Here is an 18,646-nt window from a genome sequence, read left to right on the forward strand (position 1 = left end):
CATTGCTTGATACCTACAGATTTCATTACACATTTTAGGATTACAGAAATTTATTTGGTATGGCACTAATGGAGCTTTCAATCCATTACGTATTTTTCTGGAATCAGATTTAAGAGAAAGGTGAATGAGTTCCTTTCAGAGATTAATAAATTTATAGTAGTCAAGATGCTGCCCGCAACTTTGTATGAAATAGTAAATTTGTAGTTTGTATAATAACATGGCTCTTCCTGTGATATTTACCATTGAGCTGCCTCTTATAAACATAAATTATCTTCAATAATTGTTAAGGCTAATCGAAATTCCATACGTTATTCGAGGAAGTACCTAGGTAACACTGAAAATGTTTCGAAAATGAAAAAAGCCTTAATGTAGAAAGTTGCCAATGCTTTTATTGTTTTTCGAAGTAATCTCCGTTCCTCCTACACTTCGTTGCATTCGATAGAACCACTGAGAAAAGCAGTGGGCCCATTCTTGCTTAGAGGTCCCTTCTATGGCGTTTTCGTACGCTTTCGCGGCATCTTCAGGGCTCTTAAAGCGAATACCTCGAATTTTATCTTTAGTTCTTGAGAATAAATGATAATCGCAGGCCCAGGTCAAGACTGTATGGTGGATGACTCATCTCAAACTCTCATAGACTCAAATATTCAACATTCCGTTTTGTATTGTCGTGGTGAAGATGGATCCTGCTTGGAGGGCGCTGCTGTCAAATTCTTTCCAAATTTTGTCGTCGGTTAAAGTATGGGGAATCCATGTGGTACAAAATTTCCTGACGCCTAAATATTCGTGTAATATTTTTTGAACTTGGCCCATACCAATGCCTAAGTTTGCCCGTATCTGCTGTTAGGTCACTCTCCTCTCTTCCTCTATCATGCGTTCCACCGCACTGATGTTATCTTCAGTAGTCGTTGTTAAAGGACGTCCCTCACGTGGATTATATATATAGATTGCTACAATCTCAATGATGATCCACGCTTAAACTTGTTAAACTAATTGTAAATAGTGGCACGAGATGGAGCTTCATTAAAAAATGCTTATCGTAGCCTATCATAGCTTTGTTGTTGTTGAGTAAGTTCGCAGCGAAGGTCATTATAAATCATTGACCGAAAATTTTCTCGCGTTAGGTTCATTTTCACACGTAACAAGAGTTTTAGATTTGCCGCCAATTCACAAAACCAAATGACGAACGAACGTTACCAAAAAGTTCTAAAATTGAAATTCAAAAAAGTTTCATTAGCAATGTTTTTAACTGGCCAGTTCTAAACATTTCCAGTGTTACCCACGTATCTGTTCAACAGTGTCGGTGACAAGCGTGTACTACACACACTACTGAGTAAAAAGGTATATCTATTACTAACTGACAGAAACATATTCGTATTGAGCGTGCCTTTATGTATACGAAAATAATATTTAACACTCTTAATCTAAGCTTAAGCCTACTTACCTTAATGTTTAATTATTCATGAAGAAAGAGTGCTTTAGTGAAAGAGCCGTATTACCGATTCAGTTATACATTTTTTTTAATTCTAGCTATCGCTCAAGACTTTGTAGTCTAAAGCTATTCATCACTACATAATAATTTATTAGCTGGAATAGGATTACTTACAAGATATACTTTTGCAGATGTAAGGCAACACCTTACTAACACCAATTCATAACTGGTCGCTGCGTTTGGATTCCAGTACTCGGTCTCTGTTTTTTAGGGTTGCAGTTGTTTTGATACACGTCAAAAGTTAGGCAGTGTCTTGCTGACAGCGAATACGCTGAATATTAAAATTGTACTATTCTCTGTAGAGATGAGTGTTAGGTATAGTAACGGGTCGATAGTTCGATGTTAAACCGAACTCATATAGTTCCTTCAAAGACCCATTTAACGTCGTCGTGTTACGTTTTTTAATATTAATATCCCTCCGGTCGGCCACGAAATATAACGCTGCGGATCGGATGCACGCTGTCAATTGCTTTGATCGATGTTGCTGGCGGGAAAATGCACGGTCATGGCGCCAGATTTTTTACTTTTTTTCGTTGCACAGATAAAAAATATTCTTGTTGGATCGTGTTATAAACTCGGAATTGTTGGGCGTATTTTTTGTGAGTGCATAACGAAATAAGAATAGTTGCTGTTTTGACAGCACTTATAACTTGTTTTGAGTATTTTGGTTGTGTTATTTTGTAAGATGTTTTATTTTAACTTTGGTTTCGGTAAGTTTAGACCTCTTGCCTCAGCTGCTTTAAATTGTCTATGGTAAATGACGAACAAATATTATTAGCAATAATCATTTGTACATAAAAGTGGGGATTTTCTAAGTGTCCAACATCAGTCAATAGTAAGATTAGAATGATATAATTTCTAATAACGCGTATTGTCTAATATATTTTTTCGGCTTCCTGAAACCAAACGACCATCTCATCTCAGCCGATCAGATCTTCCCACGCCTACTATAAAGAACGCTATTATTGGCTCATGCATTGTTGATAATACCTTTTATCCTTGATTTTTCTAACACTAATTTTTAAGGCATTTCCTATTGTAACAACATCCTAAATAGAACTGAAAAGCTACTGGATTAGAAAATGTATTACAGCATTTGAATGCTACATTATCTCTGAGTAATTTTATTTATCTCTGAATTAGAAAAAAATCCAACTGTGCAAAGCCTGGTGATACCGCTTGTTAATCATATAATTTATTCATGCCTGAAATGTACCAGGCAGCCGATGAAAGGAAATACTGTGTTTAATAGATTACTTGCATAGGTATTTGAGCTTTCTGTATATACTAATCCGATACAATGATTATTTCACTCAAGGATATCATTCCACGCCACGACACTAATCCCAACTTCGGCAAATAAGCCGATATATATAATAATAATTTTAAATGAGTTACATTATATTTACATGTTTATAAAACACGTTAGGTCCAATTCAAAAATATTAATTTAATCATTTGCAATATTAATCCAATTCAAATCATTCAATGATATTAATTATTATATCGAGGGGCTTATCATATTAAGCATTAAGCTAAAACCACAAGCACAGTGCGTTTAAAACTGCCACACAAGTTTTTTAATATCCTGATATGAAACTATAAAAGTTGTATATAAGAGGTTTGAAGAACGTTCATCCCACGTATCAAAAGACAAAAATATTTTTTGTAAGAATAGGGAGCAAATGGGCAGCGGGCTCATCTGGCAGCTGGATCCACATAAAGGCACTACATGAGTCATCGAATCAATGAAATTTTGAATTCTGCTCCGATTTTTATCACCGCTTGTGAGAATTGAGCTTATCAGAACGACTGTTTTTTTTAAATGTTCCAAGAGTATTCGAGCAAAGAGAATGTTGATTGAAAGTTCAATTTTGCAACGCATTTGCGAGCTTTTTGATAGTTTAAGAATTCCTTAGCGGTATCACTCAACGATTGGCTCTTTTTTTATAATAAATAAAAATGAGAAAGTTCATATAAAAACTGTTCAATTAATTTGTCAGCTATGAATATTTAACCTATTCATAAACAATTAGATGTTAATTAGCCAAAAACAATGTTAATGATTCAAATATTGTACTAATATATATAGTCAAATGTTTTAATTAGTTTAATCGGCTTTATTGTTGTTCTATACAAATTCTAAATTTTAGTATTTAACGCTATACCGGTACTTCCGCTTCATTATAATGAAAAATTTGATATTTGTGTGGACGGAGTATTTGTATACAAAAATCGTGTTCAAAAAATTTAACTAACTCCAAATTTCACTACAAAGTATTTATTTATTGTATAAGTGTTCTTAATATAAAAAGTTGGTGTGGTGGAGACACAAACTGTACATAGTTTTTCTATCCACCAGGACGTCGAACATATTTAAATCATTAACACATATATATAAATACTAAGGCCAGTGACATATAAACTGTAAATTTATAACAATCAAACCATTCAAACAATTTAAAATTGCACGTAAAACGTCATACACCAATTTAAACACTGACGCGCCATAGATAGCCGATGCAAGAAACCTGTTCTTGTCGAGAATTCTCATTCACATACAGGATGAGTTCCTATATTCGAATATGTTTTATGCTATATACGTCATGTATATAGCATAAATAATTTTTGTTATGCATAATTTATAATTGTTTGACTTCTATAGTATTTTTTTAATTTAAATTTAATATTGTTTCTTGTTATATTAGTAAGAAGTATTAAATAACAATATGACATATGTATGTTGTCTGTATTACAAAGAGAATTAAATGTATTAAACGATAATTTATGTCTTGTAGTACTAGTTTATTATTATTTATACACGGAGTGTGAAGGCTATTTTTTTAAGTTGGGCCGGGGATGAATTAATGAATAAGTGTTAGTGCATATTAGTCTTAAGTGTGGAACAGTGGTAAGTGAAAAAATAGAACTCAAGAACTAAGTGTTTTCCCATGAATACAGACTAAGTAATGTTATTGGACAACCGGGCGTTTTTTAACGCCATTTTTGCCTTGTACTTCCTCTATTGGGAAACAGCTGCCCACTGAAGTATTTCCGAACCAATTTGACGTAGGGTCAACAACGAAAGCGTACCAATTATTTAAAGACCGGTAACGCTATCGCGAACCCTCTAGAGTCCATGGGCGGTGGTATCACTTACCATCAGATGTGTCTCCTGCCCGTTTGCACCCTATATAAAAACTGTTTTATGTTACATACTTATATATTACAATACTTATATCAATCGCGCTATAACTTTTTTAGGTCTAAGGCAAGCCGGTTTCCTCGCGATGTTTTCCTTTACCATTCGAGCTAATGCTAAATGAATAGAAAGAAAACTAATGAAAATCCATTACTGCACAGCCGGGGATCGAACCTACGACCTCAGGGATGAGAGTCGCACGCTGAAGCCACTAGGCCAACACTGCTCTACATACTTATATATACCATTATACTTACTAGTCTTAAGTTACTAACGTAATTTTCCATGTTAACTCAGTGAAGAAATAATAATAAGTAATATTATCCTCTACATCGCTATCAGATTTTTACTTATAATGCTTATTATATTTATACGAATGCACATATCCATTAGATAAATCGAAATCCGTTTTTTTAGATATTCCGATCTGATTTCGTTGTACGATATATAAACCATAGACTTATAAATAATTAATCATTAATATTATATGGTGTCTTTCTACTTTAGTAGTTTTTACAGCCGTACTCTAGAGTTCATAAAAAATTAACGTAAGAGGTTGTGCCTACATGATTGATACAAATGTATTCATTAAATGTATGTTTTATACAGATTAGTATTGTACCAATATTTTTATTAAATAGTCGTGTCTTGAAGAGCCTTTCATTACAATACTCAGTACCTTATATAGACACGAATAACAAATAGGTACAAGGTCTAATACAGACCTATTGGCTTCAGATAACTTCGACACTATCAATGTATATAAAACTTCTTTTATATAAACGCGAATTGATACCATAACGTTTATCACACAGCGTTACGATTTTCAGTAATTATGTTGACGTACTGATTTGCAACTATCATCCTATATATTAATGACACAAATATGGCTGTGCTGTACGCTAGGAAGCCCCTGTTGTTGGTAACTAGATTACAGTTATTCCGTGGTACATGGTGCATGTTTATAACAAATATTTATTTACAACTTCGTTACCATAATGTACAAAATCATACATATAAAAAACAAACAAAGCAGCTTACATAAGTAATTAGGCAACGGGCGGCCTTATCGCTAACAAGCGATTTCTTCCATGCAAACCCTGTATGAATGTGTGTGTGTGAGTATACTTAGATAGCCTTCCGACAAAATGGCATTATTTCATTTCTAACAACATTTATTTTTTTCGAAATCCTACAGCTAACAAAAAATATATATAAAAACAAATAATTACACTAAAAATATAGCCAAAGATGGAATACATAATATTTACAAAAAAGATTGAAACGTTTAGATTAGTGAAAAAAAAAAACAAATAAAAATTATTCAATGCATTTAACTAAGTAATACCTAGTTAGGTATGCTCATGATGCAGGTGATTTTGTTCTATGAATATTCTCAATACTCATTTGAACCATATTCCGCGATAGCTTTAACGAGCCAGGGCTTAAATATTGGTCGTTGTATGTCCGGGCTGTGTGATACAAAAGTAAGTTTTCTCACTTATCACGGTTGTTGAAAAGTTGGGTGCTTTTAGTTATATAAATAATAATGTATTAAACTCACGCTTGTTCTCATAATGATTTTTTTAAATTATTTGTCATTTAAATGTTTATGCATTGAAATTATTAATTTTGATTGGAATTTAAATTTAAGAATATTTTCATTTTGAATGCATGCACATATTATGTTATAATTAATCATATTATGATTATATACAAATATACCATATTATGGTATACTTGTTTAAAATAAATTATACATTAAAGTGGCTATAATAATAATACCAAAAAACTCACATTTATATGGGTTTATTATCAACAAATTATTTTCTACGTTTTTCAAGTATTATCATCACTACGTAATTTCATTGACTACATTATCTCTCTAAAACTAAAGATTATTTTACTTATGACTGTTCCTACCAATATCATGATATGAAATAGCCAATAAATAGACCAGACACAATTTATATTTAGACAAACGTAAATATAAAAAATACATTTTTAATTATATTCTAAATTGCGACTGTGAAAACCACAAAGGAAGCTTCGGAGCGGGTAAAGGCTAGTAATAACAGTTAAGACGTCCCTATTCGGTTGCTAACAGCGCTATTATCCAGAGAAATAGTACAATAGTACAGAGCAATATAATCATAAACACCTGGGCAGGAAAGTGCAATTACGAATAAATCGGATCCTAATTGTATTAGAACTAGCGCGTCTTGATGTAACCTAATTATTCGTCTGAGCGTACATATCGCGCGTTTGTTAGCGGAACAGTTTTATACTCATAGTCAAAAAAAATTTTTTAAGATTTAATTGTAATACTGTCATCGGACAGTTAAATTAATTAATCAATGGCGCTACAACCGTTATAGGTCCGGGCCTAAGATTTCTGTATCTGTTTCATGATCATTTGCTAATCGAATAGGCAAGTAGGTGATCAACCTTCTGTGCCTGACACACGCCGTCGACTTTTTGGGTCTAAGACGGTTTCCTCGCGATGTTAAATGCGCACATAGAAAGAAAATCCATTGGTGCACAGCCGGGGATCGAACCTATGACCTCAGGGATGAGAGTCGCACGCGCACGCCACTAGACCAACGTCATCGGACAGTTATAAATCTAGTTTTTGATATGATATTAAATATTGGTTTTGTGTCACTTTTCTCTTCAAAGACACTCGCCTTGAAGCCTCAGCTGGCATCGGAATACTAGGCATTGACATATCGAATGACGTTAAGTTTCGCGGACATTTGGAAGGAAAGCCAAAGCTATCCTCTAAGCAGCTTGATATGCTCAGCAAGGCAAGTGGCATGCAACTTTATAAAGCGCAAATTCGGCCACACATGGAGTAATTTTCTCAGCTCCTTCCACTTGACCGTATTCAACTAAGAGAGATTCCAATAGTCGACCAGTCACTTTCCGCATCTTCTACCGCATTTACCATGGAGAGTGTTCAGAGGAGTTCTGAACTTATAACTGCAGCTGAGTTTCATCATCAAACGTCAAAACTGAATACAAAATACCATCCACAACTTTTCCACGCACCATCACTATTATCACCACCAGCCCACTGAAGTATTACCTAATCAATTCGACTTAAGGTTCTTCAAGAACCGTATCGATTCTTAAAAGGCCAGCACCGCACTTGCGAGCCTGACAACGTGAGTGTCCATGGACGGCGGTGTCACTTAACAACAGGCGAACCTCCTGCCCGTTTGTATCATATAATAAAATATTATTTATTTATTTTTAAAAGTCGCACTAACGAATCATACACTCATTGAATACACACAGTTATAAAAGAGAAAAAAAATACAAAAACATAATGAACTACATTAAGAAATGCAAATATTAAATCAAATATGCAATTTAAAAATTTAATACATATATATTTGCAATTGTTATTAGTGACGGATTTTTTTTATTATAATTCCATAAACAGGGTTCAAACACAAGACCTTAGGGGCCGTGAGTGACTTATATTATAATTGGCCCGTGTTAAATGCAGTTAAAATAGCTTAAACTTTTAAGTAATTAAAAACACATTTTCGTTCTAAAGTTCTTTCAACTTGAGAAAGATACGGTTTTCTCGTTAGGTTTTCGTTTACTATTTATCATAGCTTTTTTAAAAGTCTTTTGAGTTTATTTAGAAAATGATCATTCCAATGTTTGGCGTAATAAATATTGAAGTTGCGAATATTGAAAGTGAAATAAAAGTTAAATGTAATCCTATAAATTTTGTGTTTAAATTCACTGATTTAAATCATATTATAAAGGGCCTACGATCTCTTTGATGATATTTTGTATTGCTGCAAGAGCTGAGTGAGAACCATCCTGTATTATATGTAGTATATATACGCAATATTCGATGAAAAGTAATGTTATATTTTTTATATATCTATGGTAGCCTACCATAACCTAACCTGCCGTTTTTATAAACTATCTACGTAAGTTAACCAACGAGTGCAATTTTTCGTTTAAATAAAAAAAAATATTATAATATATTAGTCTTTTTGTAACGTAGAAAGAACACTATGTACCTAATTATTTGAATTTACGTCGTATATGAGTTAATTGTTAAGTTACGAATGTTGAACCTTTGATTCTACATATGTCAACAATAACAATATGAAAAGACATTTATAGACATTAAAAAGACGAAAGTTCTCGATTAATTTAGGAAACATAAACTTCGTCCGCTGACAGTGGGTCGGCCTCGTGCTAATATACGTCGTGATGGCGGTAAAAGAAAAATACGACGTTCGGACAAATGCTTGTGTAATGTGGCCAACACGGGGAAATTGATTGCTAGCTTGCGGAATTTTGTTGCCATTCGCTAAATAAGGGATTGCGGGATTGCTCGTGTCACTTGTTTTTTCTTTATTTGGTTGTGGTATGCGGGTTTTGTAATGTTAATTGTCGCTAAGTATTTATAAATGACTAAATGATTTGTTTAAGTAATTTAGATTTGGCTATAAGAGATATCTATACGACTTAAATATTGTTTATACAGTATATATCCGATTACACGGCCATATAGGTGTATAAAACTGAAACTAATTAGTATAATTTGCATTTTATTATTAATATACTTTTCTTATGATAACCTACTATGTCACAAATGTGCCTGATAAGATGTGAGGGTCGTTTCTATAAAAAAAAAACTTTCTACATCCTTGCAAACACTTGGTGGCATGAACTATTAGTGTTACGTTAAATTAAACGATGTTTTTTATGTAATATGAGGCAAACTGGCAGACGGCTTACCCGATGTTAAGTGATACCACCGCCCATGGACACTCTCACTCGCTAGTGCGATCCGGAGATTATTTAAGTACTAATATAGTATACAAATATTTTACTCCCAATGTTTTTATATTGTTCCAGAAACAATAGCATTACGAGATGTGGAGCTTATCGCCCCATCAGCTGTGAAGCTTGGTGACACAGTACTCCTGGGCTGCAAATGGACTTTAGAGGGCAATGAAACTCTCTACAGTGTCAAGTGGTATAGAGGCAGACAGGAGTTTTTTAGCTATCTGCCCAAGGAATATCCGTTCACGAGAATTTTCGCGCAACCTGGAATTGATGTTGATGTAAGTAAATTTGTTTTATTTACTTCTTAATATTAGAAGCTTTTAATTAAATCCGACAATATGCTTTTTCACAATTTAAATTTGAAACCTTTACACGTGACCTTTCACCAACCAGATGGACCGATGAAAGAAAACGTCTTCAGAACTGTATACTGTAGAAGTGCTGGACAGAATCTGGTGGAAACCTAGTAGTCCCCTATAGATTTCCTTGCTGACCATGACGCTAAACGGGCTGTAGGCTCACCTGATGTCAAGTGATACCCCCGCCCATGGACGCTCTCAATGCTAATGGACTCTCGAGTGCGTTGACGGCATTTTAAGAATTGGTACGCTCTTATCTTCTAGGAGCTCCCTAATTTGAATGATTTCGGAAATACTTCATTGTCTACCTGGTTCCACACAGTGGTGTTGCGCAGCAGAAACTTCCTTAAAAACGATCAGTCGTGAAACGGCGGATGTCGAGGTGATACGGGTGGAAATTCGTATTCTGCCTCGACCGCTGATGATGATGTAAGCAGTTTAGCATGAGTAAGATATCAAAGATACCAATTTATCGGAATATTTTTAATACACAGTCGCAATAGGGCAACATTTCAAAAGACATCATAATATTAAATTATTTTCTGTCAATTTGACGTGGTAGTATCTCGCTGACGCTGGAAAGCAGTCGAAATGACGGTTATGTAAAAAAATTAATTAATTCGCGGTTATGTCCAGTAATATTTTAAATTAATTTGTGTAAATAAATAGTATTATTATGTTAGTACTTTTTAAGTAGACTACTTAGTATCGACTTGGAACTTAAGTGAAATATTCATTTCCTACGCGTTTTTTTATTTATTACTGTCGAACGAAAAGGTAAATTAGCACTGTACATAAAATTTCACGACGATTCTTTTTCCGCATAGAACCCTGGCGATACACTTGGTCCTTGTTATGTCCGCAAATTACTAATGTAAGCCAATTAAAGTTGAAATAAAAACCTTATAAGTTAATTAACTGAAACGATCCGAACTGAACCGAACGAATTAAAAAACTGAGCACTTATTAGTTTCAGAACAATTCACATCTGAATCGTCACTTGTTGATCTAGTTAAATATTAAAATGGTATTAAACTAATTGGCAGTATATAAATCGGCCCTGTTTTGAGATTTAGTCTTAAAACAAATGAACGTGTAGTAAAAGTTCACTATTTCTTTTTGAACTCGGTCCAATATCAATTTAGATAAATGGTTTGACAAATTTTAAATCTAGATTAAGTTTGACTGTCGTTTGAAATATAAGAATTCTATTGGAACGATGTATTTTCGTCCCTCAGTTTAGAAACTATTGTTAGCGGTAGTTGATATAGTTCTTAGGGTAAGAAATTAAACACTTCAATGACTGATATGCTGAATGATGACTAAATTCACTATATTTACTTCACTGATTTTACGTGAACTGTATAACTTCAAACTTGTACAAAGGAATAGCCCGTGCGCATGTGTCACAACTTTTTTTATAATCACAACTTCCCTCCTCCGACTCGACCATCTCACTTCGGGGAGATGGTCGAGTCAATTCGTAACAATTCGTAAACAACCGAACGAGTCAAATGAAGAACTATTGCACATGCGCACTTGTAGCAAGATTCTTAAGAATATGTTTCATAAAAATGTTTAGAATTTAATGAAATAAATATTAGAAGCTAACACCATGGAGTTAGTTAAAAAAAATACACAAACAATTTTGTCTTGCTAAATCTACAAAATAAGAGCAGTGTTGGCCTTGTGGCTTCAGCATGCGACTCTCATCCCTGAGGTCGTCGGTTCGATCACCATTCAAGGAATGGTGAAAGGAAAATATCGTGAGGAAACCGGCTTACCTATGACCCAAAAACGCGACGGCGTGCGTCAGGCCCAGAAGGCTCACCTTGCCTATTATAATAAAAAACGATCATGAAACAGATACAAAAATCTGAAGCCCAGACCTAAAACAGATTATAGCGATACAGATTTATTTTTTATTTTAATTAAGTCTACATAACTACATATAATATATACTCCTTATATTTCACTAAAATACTGTAATTTTACCGCAAACACAAAAATCCGTTTCGCATTATATAGAATCATACTAATTAAGTATTAAACATGCAAATTCTATCAAATAACTTAAGTGTGTTAGGTAATTCAGTGATACAGGTGTCAAAGTGCTCCCCTAGAGTGGGTCTCCGTGAATTTACATGAAGCAAATTACTGCCGTTAGCCTACTTATATCTCTACATCATAGTCATACTCTGATACTTCGAACAATATTGGAAATTATTGTATCTATCTGTTATTTGAATAACGAATGTTAAACAAGTCAGTAATATTTTAAATATAGAATATCGAAAGTTGAAGAAATTGTTTTAGGAGTGATTTGTGATTAGTGAGTGATTATCTATGGCACATTACTCATCAGGCTCTTTGCATGTTTGAATTCATTCCTAGGTGTGATTTACCTTTGCTAGTTTTAAAGGTAAATAAAATAATCCAGTAAATAGTCCATATCGCACTGTCCGCTGGTTGCGTTGCCACACAGCGGTAAAATTACCGACGTGGTTGAAAAGAAATTGTTCACCAATGTTTTGTTGTGTTTTTAACAGCAATAAATATTGTTATAGCTTAAAAAAATTCAGAATTGCCTTGTGCAATACACTAAAGCAATACCATATAAATTTCGTGTGGTCGATTCATATAAAATTGAATTCACATAATGAATTATAGAATATTGTTATAACAAAGGCCGCTGATATTACTTGTTATTGTGAAATATTGCATTCTTTTGGGACTTTCATTTTTCAAGTCAATTTTGGGCTTGACAAAATAAAACTATGTAATCACAAAATGTAATAGTTAAAACCTGTTCTTTAACTCTACTCGATAAAAAAATTATCGTATTCTTAATTCAAATTTACGTAAGTGGATTAAACAGAGTAGTAAGTATTTCATTAAGCATATAGAATACAGATAATATATTCCTTTATGAGTACCTTTTAAGTATTTCAAAGAGAATGTAGAAATATTTGATCATTTTGAAAATGGAATGGGTTCGAGCAATTTCCTTGATCCGTTCATACAAAGTGTTTCTTTAGGCTCTTTGGTTTAAGTACATCGAGATTCTAATGTATGGTACGGATTGGCTTTGTATTTTACTATTTGCTGACTGTATGATGCCAAAAATATTTAAAAAACTGAATAGATTTTTTTATAGAAAATCAAGCTATATGTATGCGTTAATCGACTATAATATAACTATACAAAATTGTATGTAGAAATCGACCAGATGTCATTATGTAACATTATCGTATTTACGAATACTCGATGGAACTACCCTTAAGTTCGTGGTAAAACTTCAGCGCTCTGTTTTGTGATTTAACTATCGGTATAGATATAGGACATGAAGGGAAAGTGCCTTAAATATATATATATATATATATATATATATATATATATATATATATATACATATGAAGACTTTATGTTATTATTAAAAGTAATTTGTTTTTTTGTTCCTGTTTAGTTTTCTCTTAATAACTGTGTATAACATGTATTTTTGCACTACTTGCCTATCTTATATAATTTAATACATTTTTTTATTTATTTGTTTTTCTTTACTTACAGTGGTTGCCTGGAAGAGATCGATCGAAAGCGATAAGGCCGCAAGTTGCCCTCCTTTTGATTTAATTATGTTCAATTTTTTTCTATTGTAGTGTAACAAAGTGTTAATAATTAAATTGATAATTCTGCGTTCAAAGACTTTCTAAAAATTACTTGCCTCGTCTGGGAATCGAACCAACTTAAAAGTAAAAAAAAATACTTTTATGATGCCAATCGAAAGAATGGCCAAAAACTAATCAATCTTCTTAAGTAACATAACACAGAAAAGAACAGCGTTAAATTACTCATTTTAATCAAATTAAAAACATAGATGATACGGTCATTGTCAATAATTAAATGGGTCTTTTTTTGTAAATTTATTAAATAAATTTTCAAAATGTGATCGCTCTAGTCTTACGCAAATCGCCAATCTTTTAATGATTGATGATGACAATGCCTGTTGACTTTCATATCATTTTATGGTTTATTCGATATGATACGGCACAATTATGTTTGTAACTCGCCCACGTTCGTATCGCTTTTGTACCATCAGAGAAACACGCAAAAAAATTAATTTATCATAGAGAGACTGGCTTACTAACGGGCTGATAGTAACATTCTTCAAATATACATATTTGTTCAATTTTAATTTCTGTATAGTACACTATTTTAATTATTATTCTTAACATGAAAAATGTAGTTACAATCATGCTACGTTGGTATATACAGCGCCAATTAGTTCTACCTCTTCTATGAAAAAGTTTCAATGAGCTATAGATGACAGAGGCTCGTTTGGCCAGAGGCAAACATTTTTAAATTCTGAATTGCGTATAAGCGTCAGTCGATACATATCTTGCTTTGACTACAAAGCGTTGCCTATACACCTGTCTAAGCTAACCTTAATATTATTCTTCTAATGATGTTTTTAATGCAATCGTATTTAAAGATTATAAAATCTGTTAGCCTAGTGGCTTCAGCGTGCAACTCTCACCCCTGTGGTCGTAGTTCCGATCCCCGTCTGTGTATCAATTGACTTTCTGTCTATGTGTGTATTTAACATTGACTTAAATAAGAAGTAAAACAGTATGTCGTGTGTCAGATACAAGATACTGATCACCTACTTGCCTATTAGATTGGCAAATGATCATGAAACGCATACCGTGGCTCAGAGCGAAAAAGATTGTTGCGCCATTGATTTTTATTTAAAAATTATGTATGCACTCCAAAGAGAGTGTTTGCACTCGATCGAGAATTTACTTCTTAAATTGAGCACTAAAAATTCACATACTATAATTTTTTTTTGAAAAAATAAATAAGTTATGGACACTTCAATAACTTAATCCGTTAATTGAAACCGTTCTATCCAGTCATTATAAATAGGATACTGAGGCGTTTGTTACTATGGTTAAGGAGTAACGTCACGACAGAGTACAAAAATATTTTTTTTGGGTAAAATCTGGCTCGTTTTTTTTAAAATATTATGAGGAAGCACTGAACTTGGCCATTAAGAAGAAGTGATCACGAAGCAAATGCAGAAATCAACCGAGGTTTAACGCAACTGGTACTTTTTGTTACAGGGTAAAACATGATTTTTACTGACATTCTTTTTTGTTAATCTTTTAAATATAGAACTTTCGGATTTTCCAGTAAACGAGTTAAGCAAGTCCAGATTGACGCGCCGAAATTGTAAATGCTGTGATGGAATCAGACGTCATTGAATACAATCTAGATGGACATACACTCGGCCGAGCCTGGCTTTGTACAATGCATTTACTAAAGGACTGAAAACTGTCTGCATCTATTTATTAGTTTATCAGGTGTTGACAGGTTATTTTTTCCTGTTCCCTTATTTACTTTTTAACACGTTACTGCATGCACAATTACTGGCACCCATAAACACTGAATAGTTCAATATAAATGAATGATGTCGTGGTGTCAAAATAAGGAATATCTTCTAGGTAGAATAAATGGTTAAGAATCCCTCCTGCCTCGTGTAAACTCTTCAACATTTCATCAACTCATCAATACAAAATTTCATCAACATCGCCTTGATCCTCCACATTGAAGTCCTCCACAGTCTGCTTCACAAGACACTTTCTTTTGCAAACTGCAAATCATTCCCTCATCATTTAAATAATGGTCAAATTTATAAAATAACTTTATTGATATGTACGTTTAACGAGAGTTTTGAATTTATTCAGTAATAATTCGCTAAGTTCACTTCGAAGTTTGTTGAAAAAACGAATACAATTTCCATATAAGGAATGGTTTATATTCTAGAGCCTGGTTGGTTGTACGCTTAGATTAGTTCTCTTTCGAGGATTATACTGGTGAACACCCTTTGTTTTAAAATCGTTTAAGTTTTTTTTGGACATACAACAAGGCTTCAATTATATTGACCTATACATCATATTTAGTTCTTTAAACTTATTCCGTACCCGTTCCCTTAGGGATACACAACCAATCCCACGAACAGCCCGCTTCTGCAGTACAAATATGGCTTGAACCTCTGCAATAGCACGCCACAGTAGAATACCTTAGAACCCAACGCGGCCCAATCTAATATATTTTTTTGAATACGAAATTATTCCAAAATTACCACACTAAAGGCGGCTACTTTGCTGTTGTGATCGGTAAAAGTTATTATTATATTTCCGTAAGAAGTGTCTCTTTGGCAGCTCTACCACATCATGTAGAGTGGCCGATGCCTTTTTAGGTTACATATATGGCCCTAATGTTAAGATAATATAGAAGCGTTAGCAGGTGAAAGGAAAAATCTGAAGGAGTTTAGGAAGGTTCCGATCAATGGTACTGAAGGAAGTTATCGAGTGACAACAAAATATGTTTAAAAAAATTCAACTGTATATATAATATTTATAAACAAGTAAACGGGAATTATGTGCCAGCCCTGCACCTAACAACATACGATTTCTGCTGATGAAGGAGGCCACCGGCGTCGCTTCGATATCGTACTCAGTTTTACGAATTACATTTGAATAAGCATCGCGCTTAAAGCAGTATATTAATTTATAATTTTTTAATAAATTGCTTTTTTTGGAGTGCACCGGCGGGTGAAATATAATCCGGGCCTAATTGTTATTATAACATTATGAAACTTTGTTTGTTTACGTGCTAATTGAGTGAGAGCCAGCGGTGGATCCCAATAACCTCAAAATATATGTAAATTACTACAATAATTGAAACTTAACTAAATATCACTATTTAATTAGCTCAATATGAGGTGCAAAACAAATAATCTTAAATTATGGACTTATTACTATCTGACCGGTCCGATGTGAGGTATCCGATCAAAGCTTTTGGGATCTGTTTTCCGCTTCCCTTTAGAATGGTATTGCGTCAGAGGGGTACAGGTATTGCTTATGCGGGGCAAAGGGAGTGCAATGGATATGTAACATGATATTAAGGTTATTATTATGAATCGATTTTGATAGTCCATATATCAAGGAAGATCATAGGCTAATTGGTATTTTTGTTCATTCTTGATAGCTTCGTAAACGATGAAAGATAGGCAATAATTAAGTATGACGGAGTTGTTACTGCGACAGCATGTCTCTCCCAGAAGGTGTACCTTATAACCTTTTTGTCGTATTTATATTTGTTGTTTGTTTATTATTGTTTCTATTGAACTTCTTAACATCTTTTCTGGTCCCTACCAAGATTGATTCGAAGCCATTAATAACAAACATAAATAAACAATGATGTTAATAAATGTATTACAATTATTCTGTAATAATCTTAGTGTTAAGTTTTATCTAATTTTTATTTTATTTCACTAATTTCTGTATAACACACATCTATTTTTATATAACAGTGTACAAAGGGCAGGAGGCTCATCTGATGCTAACCGCCGCCCATGGGCACGATACCCACATGTAATGTAGAAATCTATTAACATAGTGATACCTATATCGCCAATTTAATGTAAAATAATTCATTATTTCAAAACCTGTTTATAAAACCTTAACCAAATAAATACTGCACATCATTTTGATGAATCACTTAGGAAATCATAATATAAATCTCCGCAACAATATGATGGTCATCTGTGAAACCGCTAAACATAGCCAGTATTTTATTTTTTTACCACAACTTTACCCCGTATGATTGCGGGACTTAATTTTTAATTTAAGTAAACGTAACGTGGAAAAAATTCTTAACCGTGAAATTCTTTCAAAACTTATAAACGTTTCTCATAGTTTTAGCCTTATTTTTGCGTCTTCAGCAAAGTTTTAACAAACTCTTAAAATGTTTGGTACCGCAACGTTGCACTTTTAAGAAAAGTAACATTCCCCGAACTTCTTTTTCTCTTAGTGTTTCTACTTTAATAACATATTTACGTTGAGGCTTTTGGAGGCTTATCAAGTTAAAAAGTACTTTTTTTAAACAAAAATTATAATTATAACTTCGCTCATTACGGTTTTAATACGTAGATAGTTGGTGGTTGAAAGTTACTCAAGTCTGGGAAAAGCAGAGGAAAATGGAGAAAGCTTATACCATACGGGGCCAAATTTAAATGTATAAAATAAGCTTATAACTGAAGGCCTTTCACTAGGTGGACAGATGTCCTGGTGTTGAAGGAGCGATGGATGGATTATATTATATTATATTATATTATATTATATTATATTATATTATATTATATTATATTATATTATATTATATTATATTATATTATATTATATTATATTATATTATATTATATTATATTATATTATATTATATTATATTATATTATATTATATTATATTATATTATATTATATTATATTATATTATATTACATTATATTATATTATATTAGATTATATTATATTATATTATATTATATTATATTATATTATATTATATTATATTATATTATATTATATTATATTATATTATATTATATTATATTATATTATATTATATTATATTATATTATATTATATTATATATACGAGTAGAGTAAGTATTAAGTATATTAAAATCCCTTCTCGAAACATAATATGGAGGTTATCGTTATCATTTTTTGTGTATAATAACAATATTATATCTTTTAAAGATAACAGAAATTCTTAACCTCGTAACATAACCACTTCAATCCCGTGCCAAGCCATCTAAATAAAGTTCTTTTGAAAAGTTGACCATGTCAAGATATAATAATTAATTGTCTTATTTCATCACTACACGAAACAATCAAAATTCCAGACTCACTTGATGCCTGGAAAGT

General features: G+C 32.8%; 1 protein-coding gene across 1 annotated transcript in view; it reads left to right on the forward strand.

Moving 5' to 3' along the window:
* The window catches only part of LOC123711916, a 236,161-nt gene that overhangs the window by 88,425 nt on the left and 129,090 nt on the right, over positions 1-18,646 (forward strand). Inside the window, exon 3 of the mRNA XM_045664779.1 lies at positions 9,585-9,793. Within this exon, the coding sequence (XP_045520735.1) occupies positions 9,585-9,793 (209 nt within the window). The remainder of the gene's footprint in view (positions 1-9,584; positions 9,794-18,646) is intronic.

This window comes from Pieris brassicae, chromosome 7 (genome assembly GCF_905147105.1).
Source record: "Pieris brassicae chromosome 7, ilPieBrab1.1, whole genome shotgun sequence".
NCBI classification, from domain to species: Eukaryota; Metazoa; Arthropoda; class Insecta; order Lepidoptera; family Pieridae; genus Pieris; species Pieris brassicae.